Here is a 20,342-nt window from a genome sequence, read left to right on the forward strand (position 1 = left end):
ATGACAAAGCAAAAAATTTTGAAAAAATTAAAATACTGAAATATCACATTTACATAAGTATTCAGACCCTTTACTCAGTACTTTGTTGAAGCACCTTTGGCAGCGATTACAGCATTGAGTCTTCTTGGGTATGATGCTATAAGCTTGGCACACCTGTATTTGGGGAGTTTCTCCCATTCTTCTCTGCAGATCCTCTCAAGCTCAGGTTGAATGGGGAGTGTTGCTGCACAGCTATTTTCAGATCTCTCCAGAGATGTTATATCGGGTCCAAGTCCAGGCTCTGCCTGGGTCACTCAAAGACATTCAGAGACTTGTCCCGAAGCCACTTCTGCGTTGGCTTGGCTGTATGCTTAGGGTCATTGTCCTGTTGGAAGGTGAACCTTCGCCCCAGTCTGAGGTCCTGAGCGCTCTGGAGCAGGTTTTCATCAGGAATCTCTCTGTACTTTGCTCCGTTCACCTTTGCCTCGATCCTGACTAGTATCCCAGTCCCTGCCACCAAAAAACATCCCCACAGCATGATGCTTCCACCACCATGCTTCACTGTAAGGATGGTGCCAGGATTCCCCCAGATGTGACGCTTGGCATTCAGGTCAAAGAGTTCAATCTTGGTTTCATCAGACCAGAGAATCTTGTTTCTCATGGTCTTTTAGGTGCCTTTTTTTTAGCAAGCTCCAAGCGGGCTGTCATGTGTCTTTTTACTGAGGAGTGGCTTCCGTCTGGCCACTCTACCATAAAGACCTGATTGTTGAGATGGTTGTCCTTCTGGAAGGTTCTGCCATCTCCACAGAGGAACTCTACACCTCTGTCAGAGTGACCATCGGGGTCTTGGTCATCTCCCTGACCAAGGCCCTTCTCCCCCGATTGCTCAGTTTGGCCAGGCGGCCAGCTCTAGGAAGATTTCTGGTGTTTCCAAACTTCTTCCATTTAGGATGATGCTGGCCACTGTGTTCTTGGGCACCTTCAATGCTGCAGAAATGTTTTGGTATCTTTCCCCAGATCTGTGCCTTGTCACAAACCTCTACGGACAATTCCTTAGACCTCATGGCTTGGTTTTTCCTCTGACATGCACTGTCAACTGTGGGACCTTGTATCGACAGCTGTGTGCTTTTCCAAATAATCTCCAATCAATTGTATTTACCACAGATGGACTCCAATCAAGATGTAGAAACATCTCAAGGATGATCAATGGGAACAGGATACACCTGAGCTTAACTTCGAGTCTCATAGCAAAGGGCCTGAATACTTATGTAAATATGGTCTGTTTTTTTGTTTTAATACATTCACTAACATTTCTAAAAACCTGTTCACTTTGTCATAATGGGTATTGTGTGTAGATTGCTGCTGATTTGTATTTATTTCATCCATTTTGAAATGAGGCTTTAACAAAATGTGGATAAAGATAAGGGGTCTGAAAACTTCTTGAAGGCACATTACATTAGTGTTCTCTCACAGAGCTGATTCCGTCTAGCCTAATCCGTTAACCATCTGGTTCACACTGTCCTATAAGAGATGTTTGTGAGGTGATAATTTCTCTGATGGCACTTATGCTTCATCCTTTAATAGTCATGATTAGCTGGTGATTGCCTGTGTAATTAAGGGTAATTATTGGGCGTAGGGCTTCCCACCTCTTCACCCATCAGCCTATGCTGTAACCAGTGCCTGGTGTTACACTGGTCCACATTTAACCAGAAGAGAGAAACCAGTCTCAGGTCTTTGGTCCTCCACATTCTGCAGAACAAGTTGTGTCATAGACCAAAGGTAGGATTAGCATCCAGTAGATTAGTCTGGATGGCCTTAGTCTGCAGTAGAAGATCCAGCCAGGAAGGGGTTAATGCTGTCTAACACTCCTCGCATAAGTTTTCTGCTACTGGCTCTGTCAGGCCAAGATGGGTAGGTAAGCTCCATTGTGTTGACCCAGTCTGCTGTAGCGAGGCTTCGGTATTACTAGTTAATGCTCCTCTGTGCTTCCTTGTCCTGGATATGGAGGCCCAAGTACGTTTCCTGAGCCGCCCACGCATTAAAGGTTTTACTCCGAGAGCCTTCGGGGGAGAGAGCAGAGCAGTCCAAAACACTGCTGGGTCATAGAGACGGGTCATGGAGAGGAAGATCACGTCATTACCTCCCCGTCTGAGAGGACTGATAGCCAGCCAGGTTCAATGATCATACGTGCAAATGTGCATTGTGCAATGTGACGAATGCTGATGGGAGTCAAGCTTGTGGCTGGATGTTGACAGCTGTTTTCCCTTGTGGTGAACTGAAAGAGCAGCCAACGTCCCAAATGCATGACGATCATCAGCTCATGCAGATTGGAATGCCCACTCCTGAATCTGTCGCCGGTTTTACCGTCAAATGTGACAACCACCATCAATACCTGTGGAGGGAGTAGGAATACGAAACAACGGCCAGGTATTCATACTGCTGCCTGTGATTCACATCAAAGCTGACAGGAGTGTGCCACTTAACTCAGTCTGCAATGAAGAAACTCTTCAAAAGCATCATTTGAAAAGGCGTCTCTGTAACACCAGCCGCCCTCTTTATGCTATCCTGCCTCCAACAGAAGCTTTCATTTGGAAGTTTGTAGTAACAGTGTGTGTGTGGTGTGTACGAGAGAGATGGGTGTGATTTTGTGTGTGTGTGCGAGAGAGACTCCGTGGGTGGGTCTGAAGATGATGGAGAGCTCAGGAGTGCAGGACGTTATTAACGCGGCACGGCTCGATGCGGCAGCTCGCTGGAGAGCATTATCAAAATGCCTTCTGAAAAACCAATCACTTACTCCACCACACATGTGCAGCGCAGCCATGAGAGTCCCCCCTCAATTGTTTCACTGACCTTTCTGGTTTCTCCTCTCTTTTTATCCCCTCTTTCTCCTTTTTATGTATTCCTCATTCGTACTAGTTCTGTGAGAGAGGGCTCTACAGTGCTACAATTTTGGTCGCATATGCTCCTAAATATTTTACTGTGCTACCTGGAATTTTAATTTAGGAGCACCGGTGCCCCTAGGAACAAATTTCAGCATAGATGCCTGAGTGTGGTACAGAGAGGGCTAATGTTGCGTTATGTGCTGCAGGACCTAACTGAGACAGGGTCCTTAATATATGGAGTGTTTTGGCTTGTTTGAACCATCTGCGAAAGCAGCCCGGCAGGCAAATGTAGTGGTGGTTTTTTGTCGTGGTTCGTGGCATAGATATTGAGTTGGTAACACCACTACTGAACAAAGTCCTTCATCTTTATCTCACTGAGCTGCTTCTTTCTAGGCCCATAGTTTCCAATTAGCGCACTCTGTACCGGGGGAAGACTGTACCCTTCTCAGTACTCTCTGTGTAGGCTACTGTGTATAGACTTGACTGTTAGGCTCTCGTTGTACACACACACACGTTATTCCATTAAGATTATATCAGAACTACTGGCAGAATGTCCACCTACACTCTGCTATCATGTTGGCAGGGGTAATATTTAATATTTACTTGACGATATCGCCTGGCTCGAATGTAAAAATGATCTATTGCTGGTGTGAGGGCTAGGATTGGACTGGGAATAGAGTCTGCGGCCAATGCTGGGTGAGTGTTTCTTTTCAACCCAATTAACACTAGCAGCTTTTGTGAGTTTGCTACTCAGGGATTCTGAGCTTCTTTTGAGCCTCGTGTGGTTTAGATCGTTCACCGTTATCGTGCCGCTGCCGCCTCAAGGTTTGAAAGATCAGTTGCAAGGCGTATGTGATTTCTAAAATGTTCTTGATCCATGTTTTGACCGTATATAAATGTAGGCCGCCTGCTCGGCTGTCCTTCCTGGCTCTGTGTTTTGTCTGAGTCTAGCTGTAATGGGAATAGGTGGCAGTGAAGTACCACCCACGCGCCTGCCACAGCTAACTACAACATCAAAGACCTAACGATTAGGGAGTCACTCTGTAGCCCTCATCAAAGGCGCTTGTTAAGATGTTCATCATATTTCTGGATGAAAGCAGCATGCTAAGACGGCTCCCAATTTTGGTGTGTGAAGACTGTCTGTACTATGGGAAAACAGACTGTTTAAATATGTGCTTAATATTAAGTACATTTTCTGAACATTTGTCAACTATCGGCTCACGAAAAGGGGCACCCAATAGAAATAGCCTGCTGTAAGGTTTCAGGAACATACCTGCACGGTGGTGGTGTTTGTGTTTACGTAGTCGCTAGCCTGGAATATATGGAGGTCAGAAGGACACATTAACAGAGGTGTGCATGTAGTGTGCTGCTTTATGTCTGGAGGATGGGCAGGGCACCCATCCCCCCGGGACCTGGGCTGTGTTATGCATCATTACCACAGAGTGGCTGGGGATAGGGGCCGGGGCAGGGCCGTATATCTCCCCCAGCAGTTAGCCGTCAGCAGGGCGGAGGAGGGGAGTGGAGAGGCCTAATGTATTATCGATCCAGGGAAAGAGTGGGCTATCCTCCGCTCTCTGTTTGCCAACATTTGTGTTCGCCTGCCTCCCCTTGGACCAGGCTATCTACTCTACCGTATCCCCTGGAACAGGACATGAAGACAAAGTCACCCTCCCTCCCTCCCTGGCTGGTGGTGTGTCCCCAGGGTTAAGCCTGTCGATGCATGGTTATCTCAGTGGAGAGAGAGATTCTCTGTAAGTTGGTTCGCTCAGGAAAGCGCAGTGCCTTGGCCAAACCTCACACTCTACCAATTTTATGGTAGTTATAGCATGCACTGCCGCCATGGCAACAGCTGACAGCTAGCAGTCACTGTTGGCATGGTTACAGGTTACAATTCTGTGAAAAGAGAGAGAGGGGGGGCTAAGGAAATAGGAGAGAAAATGGGACAAAGGACTGGAGCTGATGAAAGTAATGGCAAAGGAAGGAATCACAGCTTTGCGACATACTCCCACCCCTGTCGCTCTCCTGCCTGCTACTCTGTATATGCTCCGGTTGCCTGGCAGTCTGCTTTTAGAATTTAAAAACACAACGTATTTTATTCAATTTTACCTTAGTGCCGATTTCATAAAGTACCGACTGGCTATCCAGCTAAGTTTGGAGGTCTGCTATGTCCCTGTTTAGTCTAATGGAATAGTGTGTCATTCAATCTCTGGTGTAATTGAAGACTGAATATACACTGAGTGTACAAAACATTCAGAACACTTTCCTTATATTGAGTTGCACTCAGAAGAGCCTTAATTGGTCAGGGAATGGACTCTACAAGCAGTAGCGGTGTGTGGGTAAAATCACAGGGGAAGCCAAGACCAAAAATAAGTCAAATTACACCTTGTGTAGTGATGATTGCCTTGTTTGCTCTATAATGTTAGTTCATATGCCTTGCAACCTCTGTCCGGTGAAGTCCAAGACGCATATTGCATGTAACAAACCGGTACGTGACCTACAGAATGGTGAGAGGGTGTTAATGTTTCCAACATTTTCAGACCACTAAACAACTATTGATTTAGATCCACGGAGAGTTGCCGCAAAGAAAACAGGAGCTGCCTCCACTATTCCAGCACCATTTAAACTTCAAAATTTCAACATCATCAAATCACCTACTCTTAGTCTAATGCAGTGACAACTAAACATACCAAAAAGTCCAATCAACGTTAGCTAAATATGATGTGGCTGACCATGGTTCTGATTTGTGTGTGCGTGCGTGCGTTTGTGCAAGTAGAATAAACATGTTGACTCAACCTACCTGTAGAGAAACGCCAATGCCATCCTCTCATTCATGTTGACGAAACGGTTTATGACTGTCATACAGTACACACTTTTATTTGTTGTTCTAGGCTACCTGGCAAAATTCTTGCTCGCTAGCCTAACTTCCTTTCATGGGCAACGTTAAATAGTTCATATTAGCCTTCTACTACTATTAGTCTTCTACTAGCTAAATATTGAACTTCCGTCCTCTCAGACCAGGGGCACAATGGATGAATTTATGGTTGAATCAGAATTGCCATTGTAATCGTTGGCCAGTATGGAGAATTAAGTAAAACCAGAAGTCCAAATCCTTATCTCCATCCATGGCTAATTTAGGAAAGGGATGATTTTAGCTAGCTAGCCAGCCACCAGGGGATAACAACACAACAAGATGCATCAATTCAAGTTATTTCTGTCAATGACGTATTTCTCTTGATGCGATGTGATAGGAGTGAAGCCAAATCCAAACTGGTTTCCCTTGTCACTTTTTTTTTTGTGTGTGCCAGGACCATTCACAGTTTTGCTTACTCGGGTTTACATCAATGCAGATTGGATATTATTTTTAAAAAATATCAAGGGAGGCCAAATACTCGCTGGCTTCCCTTGCATTTAATGCCATGGGCGGCAACAATATCAGTCTTTATGACCAGACAGCATCAGATAGATGGCCTACACATACAGAGACAGAGTGGAGCTGTTTCGCTCGCCCCGGATACTTTCTCCGGTGAGATACATTCAGCCTCTTGCAAATCGAAGGAAAATTATGAAATACAGAGGCTTAAGATAAATTCAAATTTATTTTGTTTCTTAGAATTTTGGGGGGTATTGACGTAAGCTCATAATCGAGTAAGCATACACTGATTTATAACACCTGGTTTTCTGAGAAATCTCTCAAATTATTGGGACACGTTAACCCCTTACTCAGTCTTATAGCAGTGTATTTCGCACGAGCAGCTTCCTTTTTGTCCGAGTGAAGTGAGTTCGGAAAAACTGAAAGTATGCATCATATAAATAGTTTTCACACATACAAACTGTATATGTTCGAACTCAGAATCAAATATGCGTCACAAAAATAACATGGTCGAACGTTTATTTGGATTGTCGATTTTCTCCATTTCAGAGTCCCGTCACGTAAATGATTTGATATGTGTCCATGTAAAAAAGATTATTAGGGAAATCGTTGATATAATCAAACTATTAAATCAATCAGATTATTCACAATTGTATTATTGTGTGGATGTATCTGTACTCATTGTGTATTGGAGATGAAGAGGGCTACATTAACTGCCAAGTAACAGTTCAAAGAACATTGCAATATAGTACACACAGACATGTACTCTCTAACACTCCACCCTCCTGAACCTGCTCTCTTTCTCCCCCTCTCTCTCCTTTTATCTGACTCACTACAGTATATCTCCAAGGGCTGGGAGACAATAGGTTAATCCTGCCACATCCGTTTTCACTCATTCGCTCGCTCTCTCTCTCATATTCTCTCCGACAAGCAGCTCAGCTTTGCCTTGCCCTCTCCATGTCCACCGGGAAATGAAACAGTGCTTTATTCCATCACAGATGTTCCCTTACAAATACTTAAGATTTGGTTAGAAGATGAAAACTCTACGTTTTCACGTCGAGCCTCCGAGACAATATGCCCCAGCATGCAATTCCTCTATCTGTATGACTTCAGTACGTCATGTTCCAAAACAAAACTGTCGTTTGATTTCATATCCGCGGGGACAGTACGTTATTAGAGGTGGGGACAGGGTAGTGAGTTGTGTAGTAGTTGACTAGACTGTCTGGAAGGTCATGATGACTCTCGAAAGTGGAGGCCGGATTGTAATAATTTCCAGTCAGTTGTTTAACAGTGAACAGCTTTGTGTCTGAAAGCAGATGGAACATTACCCGGTCTTGTCAATGAGCCATGTAAGCGATTGCAGAGGGGGAGAGAGTGGAAGCAGTACTTAGTTATTTTTAACAACAGGGTTTGTTATTGTGTCCTTAAGTGTTTTTTTGTGTGTTTTTTTAGAGCTGCAGTGTTTGATTGTGTACTGTATAAAGCCGGTGGGATGCTCTAGCTATCAGTAGACTGACTCGCCCTCCTCCCTACCTCCCCCTCTCCCCTCATCCCCGCCCCTCCGGGTTGACAGATTGACGGGCGGAGCCTAAGCGATTGAGCCCAACCTCGGCTACAACTGTCGCCATGGTGATGCAGCCCTGTGATGCATTGAATTTGCAATATTCCTGGGTTAGACACAGCCTAATAAAAACAGACTGGCAGACAAGGGAAAACTGTTAATGAAAAATGCAGTGAAAGAAGGCTCTTTGTCAGCATGGTGTGTGAATCATATCAACATTTTAGAGAATAGTGGCATGTAACTGGGATAAATAGCCTAGTCTTATCATTGGTCTAGCCAGTGGTATGGGATGCATATAAAATACGGAAACAAAAAATGACCTTTTGTGGGTATTTTGGTGTTTATTTTGTGGTTTGCTTTATGTCGGGCATATACGGTGCATTCGGAAAGCATTCAGACCCCTGGACTTTTTCCACATTTTGTTACTTTGCTGCCTTATTCTAAAATTAATTACATTGTTCTCTCCCTCTGATCAATCTACACACGCTATCCTATATTAACGAAGCAAAAACAGGTTTTTAGAAATTTTTACATTCAATAAATAAAAAAAACTGAAAATACCTTATTTACATACGTATTCAGACCCTTTAATATGAGACGTGATAATTGAGCTCAGATGCATCCTGTTTTCGTTGATCATCCTTGAGATGTTTCTATAACTTGATTGGAGTCCACCTGTGGTAAATTCAGTTAATTGGACATTATTTGGAAAGGCACACACCTATCTATATAAGGTTCCACAGTTGTCAGAGCAAAAACCAAGCTATGAGGTGGAAGGAATTGTCTGTAGAGCTCCGAGAGGATTGTATTGAGGCACAGATCTGGGGATGGGTTCCAAAAAAATTCTGCAGCTTTGAAGGTCCCCCAAAATTTGTCCTCCATCATTCTTAAATGGAAGTAGTTTGGAATCACCAAGACTCTTCCTTAAGCTGGCTGCTCAGGCAAACTGAGCAATCGGGTGAGAAGGGCCGAGGATAGGAAGGTGACCAAGAACCCGAAGGTCACTCTGACAGAGCTCCAGAGTTCCTCTGTGGAGATGGGAGAACCTTCCAGAAGGACAACCATCTCTGCAGCACTCCACCAATCAGGCCTTTATGGTAGAGTGGACAGACGGAAGCCACGCATCAGTAAAAGGCATATGACAGCCCGCTTGGGGTTTGCCAAAAGGCACCTAAAGGATTCTGATTCTGATCATGAGAAACAAGATTCTCTGGTCTGATGAAACCACGATTGAACTCCTTGGCCTGAATGTCAAGCGTCCCTACAGCGAGGCATGGTGGTGGAAGCATCATGCTGTGGGGATGTTTTTCAGCGGCAGGGGAGACTAGTCAGGATTGAGGGAAAGATGAACGGAGCAAAGTACATAGAGATCCTTGATGAAAACCTGCTCCAGAGTGCCCAGGACCTCAGACTGTGGCGAAGGTTCCCCTTCCAACAGGACAACAGCCCTAAGCACACAGCCAAGACAACGCAGGAGTGGCTTCGGGGCAAGTCTATGAATGTCCTTGAGTGGATCAGCCAGAGCCCGAACTTGAACCCGATATAACATCTCTATAACATCTCTGGAGAGACCTGAAAATAGCTGTGCAGCAACACTCCCCATCCAACCAGAGCTTGAGAGGATCTGCAGAGAAGAACGGGAGAAACTCCCTAAATACAGGTGTGCCAAGTTTGTAGCTTCATACCCAAGAAGACTCAGGGCTGTAATCGCTGCCAAAGGTGCTTCAACAAAGTTATGAGTGACGAGTCTGAATACTTATGTAAATGTATTTCATATATATATTTTTTAAATGTGCTAATATTTAGAAATGACTGTTTTTGCTTTGTTATTATGGGGTATTGTGTGTCGATTTATGAGGGATAAAAAAAACTATTTAATACATTTTAGAATATGGCTGTAACGTAACGTAATGTGGAAAAAGTCAAAGGGTCTGTATGCCCTCCGAATGTACTGTACAGTGGTTTATTTTTTCACTGTAAAATCAGCAATCAAGACGTGCATGGTACTGGTTTCTCCTGAGGTGCTAGTTCTGAAGTCTTACAATGGCTTTTTTGGTTCTATAGCGGTCTTGTATTGAGACCCACAGTATGGCTGTAAATCGCTTTGGATAAAAGTGTCTGCTAAATAGCATAGAAATAAAAGCATATGACTCACAGCTGTCACGTTGAAGAGAGAGGCCCAGTATTGCATCCTGTCCTAAATAACACACAACAGCTCTGCTCTGCCATGTGTTGGCTGAATCATCCTACCAGTCCTGCTCATGTAGCGTTATCTATCTGGGGGTGGAACAGAACAGGACTGACTGCTGCCCCATGACGCCAGGCCCAACCCTTCCTGTGGCCAGATGGGGACAGAGAAGACAGGATGATGAACAGCCCTGTCGCCTCCCTCCAGATTCTGTTCAAATGTCCTGTAAATGTTATGGTTGCTAATGCCTGTCACCTGCACCTCCCACCCGACCAACTGTCCCTGAAAGTTCTAGTGCAGTCACGCGGTTCTCCACAACTTGTTCAAAGAATAATAAACGCGTAGGCCGAGTGAACAGCTGAAAACACAGGGAGGAATCAAATGGGTTCTACGGAACTTCTACTAGCTTGGAATACCAACATGATGCTTTCATATCATTTTTTGTGTTTTCTGTTTTTGTTTTCCTTTTTTTTGTTTTGTTTTATTTGTGATTCTGCCGACATTGTCTATCAGTCAACAACCCAAAAAATGCTGGTAAGTTATTTTTAAACAGCTGTAAGATGATGCACTCCTTTTGATTTCTGTTGATTTCTTGGATTATGGTTTTATCAGTTAAGATGCCTCTTGTGCACATTTTGGAACCTTGGCCTTTTTGTTGGTCATATTTCATTCACCCACCAATGCTCCTGCTGTGTCCTGGGTTAAGGTTATGATTTGGGGTGGAGGTGAGTTTGGGGCAGGATAAAGAACCCTGGGATACGAACCTTCTCTAAGAGGTGTTCCTGATTCCACCTTACTTCCCCTCCCCTGTCTGCAACTGCTACTGTAATGCCTTACTGTGACACCCTGCCCATCCCATAGCTTGAGTCACACATTTGAATATTGTTCTTGACTCGGTTTGTTGTCTACTTTGCTGTTGTTTTTATCATGTGCACGTGACGAAAGCTTGTTTCTTGCATCTTGGTAATATTGTCCAGACCAAATAAGAGTTGTAAATGATCTATGGGTAGACAATTTACACAGTTCCTTAATTGTGTAATCAGTGGAATGCAGGAAACAATGACAAATTGTCAGTGTTTGTTGTTGTGCACGCCTCATTGGCACATTTTCTCTTTATTTGGTTCACTATTCTCCAGTCACATACTTGTTCCTCACCTAGAAAGTATATATGAAGGGGGATGGGGTCCTCTCTTTTTCCTGCTTTCTGTTTATTCACTGTCTGGATGTTACCTTTTATTTTGCCTCTGATACCCACTCAATGCACGGGCGCTAGGCTAACTCCTGTCTCTGTGAATGACGTTGATGCTACGCTGCTCATCTCTTTGTTCTGTTGATGGACGACCTTGATGCTGCCTTTTCCTTTGAGTTCCTCCTTCAGATTGTTGTTTTGTCTGTGTTGTCTTGCCACTGCCTCTTCACAACAAACGTCGCTAAGTCATTTCCACAACTTACTAGAATCACAACTGTAGGACAGTCCACAACAAAACATGCAAATCAATGTGTTCCCTGTGTTGTTAAAGCAGCCATTGTTCTAGCGCTTCCCTACGTGGCTGTTGACTCAGCAGCGTAGAGCATTCTGCTCAAGGCTGAAACAGCTGAGAGAGGCTTTCACATGGCTGCTCTGAAGGAAGACATTGATTCACATTTTTGATCCAGCTTGAATCTGCAGTTTCCTAATTGCACTAATTGTTTTCAATGAGGTGAAGTAATCTATTTGACTATTCAGTGGGAGGACAGAATCTGTGAGATGAGATGCACTCCATTTAGGTTACACACACACACACACACACACACACACACACACACACACACACACACACACACACACACACACACACACACACACACACACACACACACACGCACACACAGAGATAAGTTAAGATAAGATATGAAAGCAGTCACACTATAGCCCAGGCTAGCCCACCAGGTTTTCACCTGATATGAAGCATTAACTATAATGACCTAAAGAATATTGTCCTCCCAGATCAGCTCTTTATGTTGCCGACTCCGGTTCAGAGTTAATTGCGCTTCTGTTTCCGTGAACTCTGACCTCCGGATAAACATTCCATCCTGAGTCCTCTCCTCCCTCTTTGGGACCTCACATCAACTTCTCTCCCCAGACAGACACGCTCATAGGCTAGCACTAAGGTGCGTTGTTAACGTGCTTTAGGTGCTGTAATGCGCATCGTGCTCCTGCCCAGTAGGAGGTATTTTCTGTCGTTAAGTTAGAAAGTGTACTCTCAGATGTCCTTGTCTTGTTCTGATCATTCTCTCTCTCTCTCCTTTCTCTCCTGTAGTCCACCCCTCTCCACCTGGCTGCAGGGTACAACCGGGTCAGAATAGTCCAGCTCCTACTACAGCACGGTGCAGACGTACATGCTAAGGACAAAGGGTAAGTGTGTTTGTTGTTTGAATGCGCTTTAGGGTGAGTGCCGTGTTGGAGTGTCCGTCCGTCCCCCCCAATAATGTTTCTGGAATGTTGAAGTTCACACTTTGCTGAGACACTTCATTCGACCTTGTTACCTAATGAACTTAGTTTCTAATTGCACAGAGATATAAAGGCTCTGTCCCTGTAATGTCCTAATGCTGTCTGTGTTCCTTTCTCCCTCAGTGGTCTGGTTCCTCTCCACAATGCATGTTCCTATGGTCACTACGAAGTCACAGAGCTGCTGCTGAAGGTTAGAAACTCTGCTGCTTTTTGTGTGCTGGTATGCTTGTTACGTGGCGGCTATGGAAGTGAGAATCCTTTAGCTCTGGGTAGAGATAGAGGTCCCTGAGAAAGCCTTTATTGTCAGGTGTTTTCAGAGGGGTTCGTCACAGGCCGAAAAGCCTGACCGGCTTCTCCTCCTTTGACAGGAGACAGACAGACTCGGACTTCATTCTCTATTCACTTTGTCTTTGAGATGAAGTCTCCAGACTGACTGGCATGTCTAAGGGAAGCCATCGTCACGTATCTGACGTTTTAATGTCAGACATCGCGTCAGTAGCGCTGTAACACCTGGGTCGTGTTCACACTTTAATAAGCCGTTTTTCTTTGCTCTTATTGAACCCGTTCGGATTTCAAAACATAGTTTTTCGGAAACATGTCTGCCACTTTATTTCCTTCACCACGTGTATGGTGTGTAACGGCCCTGTCTGTTTCCTCTTAGCATGGAGCGTGTGTGAACGCCATGGACCTGTGGCAGTTCACCCCGCTCCACGAGGCTGCCTCGAAGAACCGTGTGGAGGTGTGTTCTCTGCTGCTGAGCCACGGGGCTGACCCCACCCTGGTCAACTGTCACGGGAAGAGTGCTGTGGACATGGCCCCCACCCCGGAGCTCAAAGAGAGACTCACCTGTGAGAAAAGACATCTACTTACTGACACTCACACACTGACCTATAGACTCTCCTATGCACTCACATGCTGAAATAGTTTCCCCCTTTGACGACTTGGGAGAATAATGGAAGTCTTATGGCGTGTGTGTAAGTGATGACATGGTTTCCCCCCTGTGTGTGTTGTGTAGATGAGTTTAAGGGGCACTCTCTGCTCCAGGCTGCGCGGGAAGCAGACGTGGCCAAGGCCAAGAAGTCCCTCGCTCTGGAGATCATCAACTTCAAACACCCACAGACACACGAGACGGCACTGGTGAGGCACACCCCACACGCACAGCACACACACACACCACACAGTGTTAAATGGACTCCTCCTCTTGTGTTGCAGCACTGTTCAGTGGCCTCTCCTCACCCCAAGCGGAAGCAGATAACAGAGCTGCTGTTACGTAAAGGTGCCAACGTCAACGAGAAGAACAAGGAGTGAGTCTCTTCCTGTTTAGCTGAACTCTGTCTGACCTCTAAAGCGATCCTCTAACCACTGCTATATCATGACGATGTTGACCCAACCCTGTGTGCGTCTGTCTGTCTCTGCAGCTTCATGACCCCCCTACACGTGGCTGCTGAGAGGGCCCACAATGACATTATGGAGGTGTTGCAGAAACATGGAGCAAAGGTACAGTGGTCACCTCACCCGTCCATCCCTTCTGCCATGCTCTCTACTGGTCTTGCTGCTTGTATCAGCAAAAGGGGCAAGTACAATGGAAAATACTTAATCGGAGTGTAAATCTGCAGCCGTTTGAGTGAACCCAGACCCTGTGAGACGGGATGTTTTTCTAACTAAAAAAAGGCTGAGATCTGTCTCCTCAGTGTCCAGGTGGGTCTGAAGTTACCACTTGTTTTAGAGCTCAGTCATTTATAGTATTATTGAGACCAACGGCAGGACAGACTGGGGGGAAAGACTGTCCTCCTGGCCGATCAACTGCCTGCTTCTGAGAGCTCCATCAGATAAGAATGAGCAGATGGATGGAGTGTTCAGAGCCTGCCAGCCCCCCCCCTGAAGAGCCCGGCCTCACCTTCACAGGCTTCCTTCATGCAGACCTAGTGAAAGACGTGCACCAGTTCCACAATGTTTCAAAGCCAGACAGCCACTAAAGAGAATCCTCTTGATAGCTTCCCTCGATGGAATTCTCTCAATAGCGTGAGTTGTGTTTTTATATGACATTCTAAAGAAAGACGTCAGAGACGGACACGAGAGAGAGGCTCCTGGGTCCTTTTGACAGTTGAGTATCTATCCAGAGAAGAGAAGCCTCCAAACAGTGGTATTTTGACTGTCATGTCTGGGCTTGTCTTATTCATAGTTATAAGGGGAGGTAGCTATCCCCCCACAGAGGCCCAGCACTACTTAGCTGGTTAGGGAGCATGACAGATGGAACAGACATCGAAAGGTAAACCGCAGCACTTCCCTGAGCAGAGCAGGCAGCCTGTTAAACTCGCTGCCGGTATACGGTGTGTAAATGGAAGATTTGATCACTTTTAAGTGCCTGTATTAGAACGCATTGGCTGCGCAGTAACATGCTATACATGTTACAGGGTCTCCGACTCCAAATGTGCATGTAATTTACAGTATCAATGTTTATGACCGCTATGTTTGATGTACAGTTACAAGGATGACATGTCAAAACCTGGGTTGCTCTGAACAGAATTAGCCTATGCTGTGAAGAAATGTAGCCCAAAACACACACCTGAATGCGCTAATGACTCTATTCTATGTGCACCAAAATTACTACCGTTTCCCCGAAGGGCGTTGTGTAGGCCCCTAAAAAATAAGTTTCATTTTTTTTCTGTTATTCCATTCATTTTTTTCTGTTTTCCCCTGTTTTTTTCTTCCATTTTTTTTTGCTCTCAAAATCACACTTATTTATAGAAAAACAACAACATTTGGTGTTCTAAGTCCACATCAATGCTTAAACCACATCAGGAGACCACTTTTGAGGTCTAGGAAAACATAAAACATTGGGGTGAATTGAACCTTTTAAAGCAAGTGCACAACAGCAAGCGCTCGTGATTGTTGAGTTTGTATAACACATGGCCACTGGATTGATGCAAATAATCATGATGTCATTCTGCCAGGTAGGAGTAGGCTACTAAGTAGTTAGCATTTAATTGAGAAGGTTTTTGGGAAAGCCTTTCCATCTCTACCAAAAGGTTATTATTAGCATCATCGCTAACGGCTACACAAAGTGTAGACATGCCCATTCCCGTGCCGTTTCAGAAGTTGCAGGAAAATACAATTCACTGATGCATTTTGTTATGCAATTCACTGATGTCTTTTTGATTAACTTGGGCAAATGAATGAGTTTTCTTATAAGTTCAATACATTTAGTTTATTTCCTATTGAGTTTGATACATTTTTTTAGTATTATTTCATTCTATTTTTATGTCTGGATTCCATGGTTCCATCCACGTTGTCTGCAGTGCCGATTGTACAGGGCCCAACTTTCGAAAGTGTGACACTGTAACATGGTATTTTCTAAATTAGCTAGTCATGTCGGCAATAGAACAAGCTTTCAAATTATACCCATCCGACCCAGATTGCGATTTATAATGGACCGTTCTTGGATTGCGTAAACAACAACAGTGATTCAGTGATGGTGGGGATGCAGGGCTGTGTTCCAAACAAAACAACAACAGTGATTCAGTGATGGTGGGGATGCAGGGCTGTGTTCCAAACAAAACAACAACAGTGATTCAGTGATGGTGGGGATGCAGGGCTGTGTTCCAAACAAAACAACAACAGTGATTCAGTGATGGTGGGGATGCAGGGCTGTGTTCCAAACAAAACAACAACAGTGATTCAGTGATGGTGGGGATGCAGGGCTGTGTTCCAAACAAAACAACAACAGTGATTCAGTGATGGTGGGGATGCAGGGCTGTGTTCCAAACAAAACAACAACAGTGATTCAGTGATGGTGGGGATGCAGGGCTGTGTTCCAAACAAAACAACAACAGTGATTCAGTGATGGTGGGGATGCAGGGCTGTGTTCCAAACAAAACAACAACAGTGATTCAGTGATGGTGGGGATGCAGGGCTGTGTTCCAAACAAAACAACAACAGTGATTCAGTGATGGTGGGGATGCAGGGCTGTGTTCCAAACAAAACAACAACAGTGATTCAGTGATGGTGGGGATGCAGGGCTGTGTTCCAAACAAAACAACAACAGTGATTCAGTGATGGTGGGGATGCAGGGCTGTGTTCCAAACAAAACAACAACAGTGATTCAGTGATGGTGGGGATGCAGGGCTGTGTTCCAAACAAAACAACAACAGTGATTCAGTGATGGTGGGGATGCAGGGCTGTGTTCCAAACAAAACAACAACAGTGATTCAGTGATGGTGGGGATGCATGGCTGTGTTCCAAACAAAACAATACGGATGTCCCTGCTCTAGTTCCTCAACGGCACAGCTAGGAGAGCTCAAGAAAGCACCTTTTATAGTTAAAGGCTCTCTTCTTTGAGTCAGAAAAGTACACTGGAATGACTTAGGAGCTGTGCCTACTTTGGAGATGTGTGTGACCACTTGGAGACACCAGTGAGACCTCTCACTCAAACCCTAGCATTTTTGGTCTTTTATGTTGAACCTACCCCACATTTTCTATGAATATCGTTCTAGTCTTACTGAATATATCCAGAGGCCTTTCAGATTTCGCAACAAATGCAGCAAAAAGTTCAGTAAAATGTCAAATGAGCTCTGTTGTCCTCTCCTTTTGGTCTGATCATTTCCCCCCCGTCATCGCTCTTCAATTTCTACCATGATTATGCTTCTCATGTTTATTTTGTTAGAAGCATTTCAATTTGGCCCTATTCAAAGAGGCCAATTCCCATGAGTGTGCAGGGTTAACAAGTAAAGTCGAGCAGCGCCTGGTATTGGAGTTTTGCTGCTGTGCTCTGATCAGTGGGTCTGTGGGGAGCAGCGCTGTGGTGTGAGTATGTTCTAAGCAGAGCCTCCCCTTTCATTTGGAGTTGTACAATCAGTAATAAATCGAAATGAGAATATCCCAGGAGCTAAGGGAAACGAAGACAGGGCAGAATAAATAAAAGTCAGGCAGGAAGTCATCTCAGACTTGAAACACTCGGCTCTGGTACACAATTGTACAGTGAGACGAGCATACATTTATACACGTACATATGCAGTTGACCTCCCAAACACACACACACACAATAACACTATCTCTCCCAGTTCCTGCTCGGTGCTGATAGTCTCTGAAGAGCTCCAGCAGCCTGTGGGCTCGGCTGATTAATTATTGTTTGTGTTAATTTCAAAATGCGTGAATTTAGTTGCACAGCTCAATCCCCACAACTCTCAACTCCTCTCCCTCTCATCTCCTCACTCTTTTCTGCACTCCCTCCCTCTCTCAGATGAATGCCCTGGACACCTTGGGGCAGACAGCCCTGCACCGTGCTGCAATGGCGGGACACCTCCAGACCTGCAGGCTGTTGCTGAGCTACGGAGCAGACGCCTCCATCCTCTCACTGCAGGGCTTCACCGCCTCACAGATGGGCAACGAGGCCGTGCAGCAGATACTCGATGGTACGGAGAGCGAGAGGGCGTGTGTGTGTGTTACTCTAAGACACTGGTTGGTGATACTGTGACGTTGTACTTCTCTCTCTCCCCCAGAAAATGTACCAGTGAGGAACTCTGACGTAGACTATCGTCTCCTGGAGGCAGCTAAAGCTGGAGACATGGACACTGTAAAGGTAGGATTCTCATTTAAGTCGGTGTGTGTGTGTATGTGTGTGTGTCCCTACTATAGGTATAGCGAGCTGACTCACAGGAAAAAAAGAAGGCTAATAAGCAAGTTTTACATGACATGCCCAGGACCCGTTGATATGGAAACTGTTATTTGATTTTCTGCTACTCCGTGTTCTGGTGTATGAACTCACTGGAATGTGTCGCCTTCAGCTCAAGATATTCTGAGAATGTTTTTGAAAACTTGCCAGTTTCATCACGGCTGCTTTTGCCGGTTTGATCTGAACTAGGCTTTGGTCTCACAGCTCACACTAATACTCTCATTCTGCCTGCAGACAGCTTGTGCTGCTGTCAGAATGTTGAGTGTGTCACTCTTTAGACTGCTTCTCTCTCCCCCTCTCTGTGTGTGTGCACTTCCCACGTGTGTGTGACCATGCTCTCTGCAGACTTCCTGTGCCACTGTCAGAATGTAAACTGATTCTCTCCTTGCAGTCGTTGTGCTCTCCACAGAATGTGAATTGTCGGGACCTGGAGGGTCGTCACTCCACGCCGCTGCACTTCGCCGCTGGCTACAACCGTGTGGCGGTGGTGGAGTACCTGCTGCATCATGGGGCCGACGTCCACGCTAAAGACAAGGGGTGAGTCTTTCTGGCTGGCTGGCTAGTTGTCTTTCTGTAGCCATCTTGTTTGCTCAGGAATCTATATGTCTGTCTAGCACCTTCCGTCTCGGCAGTGATTTCATCTTCTCCGCTCCACCACTCCCCCCCCCCAGATGATATAGGATCTCTATCAAAGATGTTATCGCTCTGTTGTGTTTCCTCAGGCTATGTCTCTTATATTAGACCCAAGACATTTCAGAGTAGGTAGAAGCTCATCACTTTCTAACCCTCCCTCCTCTGTGTCTCCCTTTGCTCTCTCCCTTTTTCTCCCTCTCTATCACTTTCTATCCTCTCTCCCTCCCTCCCCCTCTCTGTGCAGAGGTCTGGTGCCCCTGCACAATGCCTGCTCCTACGGTCACTACGAGGTGGCTGAGTTGCTGGTGAGACACGGGGCGTCGGTGAACGTAGCAGACCTGTGGAAGTTCACCCCTCTCCACGAGGCTGCAGCCAAGGGCAAATATGAGATCTGCAAGCTGCTCCTCAAGGTATGTCCTGTCTAAAACCGAGTTAGTCAGTCTCTGCAGACTGTCACACGCTTTCTCAACCTCTCTCTGTCTCCCTCCATCTCTCCCTCTCTCTCTGTTTTAAGCCCTTTTTTACGGAGAGGTACTGTAGAAAGTCATAACGCTTCAGTATTAGAATTTTACCACACGTTAAAGCCCAGTGGTAGTTACACTGTTTATTACGGCTGAATAGCAGACAGGAACACCACTTGTGTTTTATGGGCTTTTTTTTTCATTAGATCTCCCGTCAGGAAAACATCACTCGAGAAGGGTGTTTAAAAGGCGCTTTAGAGATGGGCCGCAGTGAGCGGCAAAGGTCTCATAGACTACAATGGGGGTAGGGTGGCAAAACGCAATAAGTTTTGCAAGCGGCGCAGTGTGTTGCGCTTGCTCCCATGAGCGGTGCCACTGGCTTGAGCGCCCGTAAGATGAAATTGGCCGAAGTCTTGAGCGGCCACCGGGCGTGGTTGACCAATTAGCAGAGTTCATCTTGTCAGCCAATCAAGCAATGTTTTAATGACAACATTTGAGCAGACCACAACCGGGACCACTGGTCTCTTCTTTTGTTTCAGTTGCCATTTACCGGGGCCTGTGTTTAAGCACCTTTTTTTATGGTTTTGTTCATCATTAGGGTTAAGCAGGTCTCAATTGATGTGAGTTCTAAAATCATAAGGACCTCAGAAACATATGCGTCTGAGCTTTGAGCTGGGGAGTTATTTTTGGTAGCGTTATCTTACAAGAACTCCAAGAGCTGCTGGAACGTGTTACTTCCCACCTCATGGTTAGAGGGACAAGTGTTGCATTGAACTTGATGCACATGATAAGAAATGACTCCGTCACCTCAATCATCAACTGAGACAATTTCTATCTAAAGAGAGCTTGTTTGTTTAGTTTCGCCCATCACCCAAACATCTAACTGTGCCTAACTGCAGCAGTCAAGAGGCATACTTCCTTCTGTATCTATTTGGACAGTTAAGCTAAAATAACAAAGGTTGCTCTATTACTCCTGCTTTTTGGATTTGAGATCAAATGTTTCATATAACGCGACAGTACAGCATGTCACTTTCTATTTGAGGGTATATTCATACATAACTGTTTCACCGTTTAGAAATGAAAGCACTTTATGTATCTTGTCTGCC

At 45.2% G+C, this 20,342-nt stretch overlaps 1 protein-coding gene across 1 annotated transcript in view; it reads left to right on the forward strand.

Moving 5' to 3' along the window:
• The window catches only part of LOC112219563 (poly [ADP-ribose] polymerase tankyrase-1), a 118,103-nt gene that overhangs the window by 84,073 nt on the left and 13,688 nt on the right, over positions 1–20,342 (forward strand). The window contains exons 6-15 of the mRNA XM_042302182.1: positions 12,281–12,375; positions 12,595–12,661; positions 13,133–13,319; positions 13,487–13,608; positions 13,684–13,775; positions 13,890–13,968; positions 17,711–17,882; positions 17,970–18,049; positions 18,534–18,679; positions 19,020–19,185. Coding sequence (XP_042158116.1) covers positions 12,281–12,375; positions 12,595–12,661; positions 13,133–13,319; positions 13,487–13,608; positions 13,684–13,775; positions 13,890–13,968; positions 17,711–17,882; positions 17,970–18,049; positions 18,534–18,679; positions 19,020–19,185 — 1,206 coding nt within the window. The remainder of the gene's footprint in view (positions 1–12,280; positions 12,376–12,594; positions 12,662–13,132; positions 13,320–13,486; positions 13,609–13,683; positions 13,776–13,889; positions 13,969–17,710; positions 17,883–17,969; positions 18,050–18,533; positions 18,680–19,019; positions 19,186–20,342) is intronic.

This window comes from Oncorhynchus tshawytscha, linkage group LG20, assembly GCF_018296145.1.
Source record: "Oncorhynchus tshawytscha isolate Ot180627B linkage group LG20, Otsh_v2.0, whole genome shotgun sequence".
Lineage (NCBI taxonomy): Eukaryota > Metazoa > Chordata > Actinopteri > Salmoniformes > Salmonidae > Oncorhynchus > Oncorhynchus tshawytscha.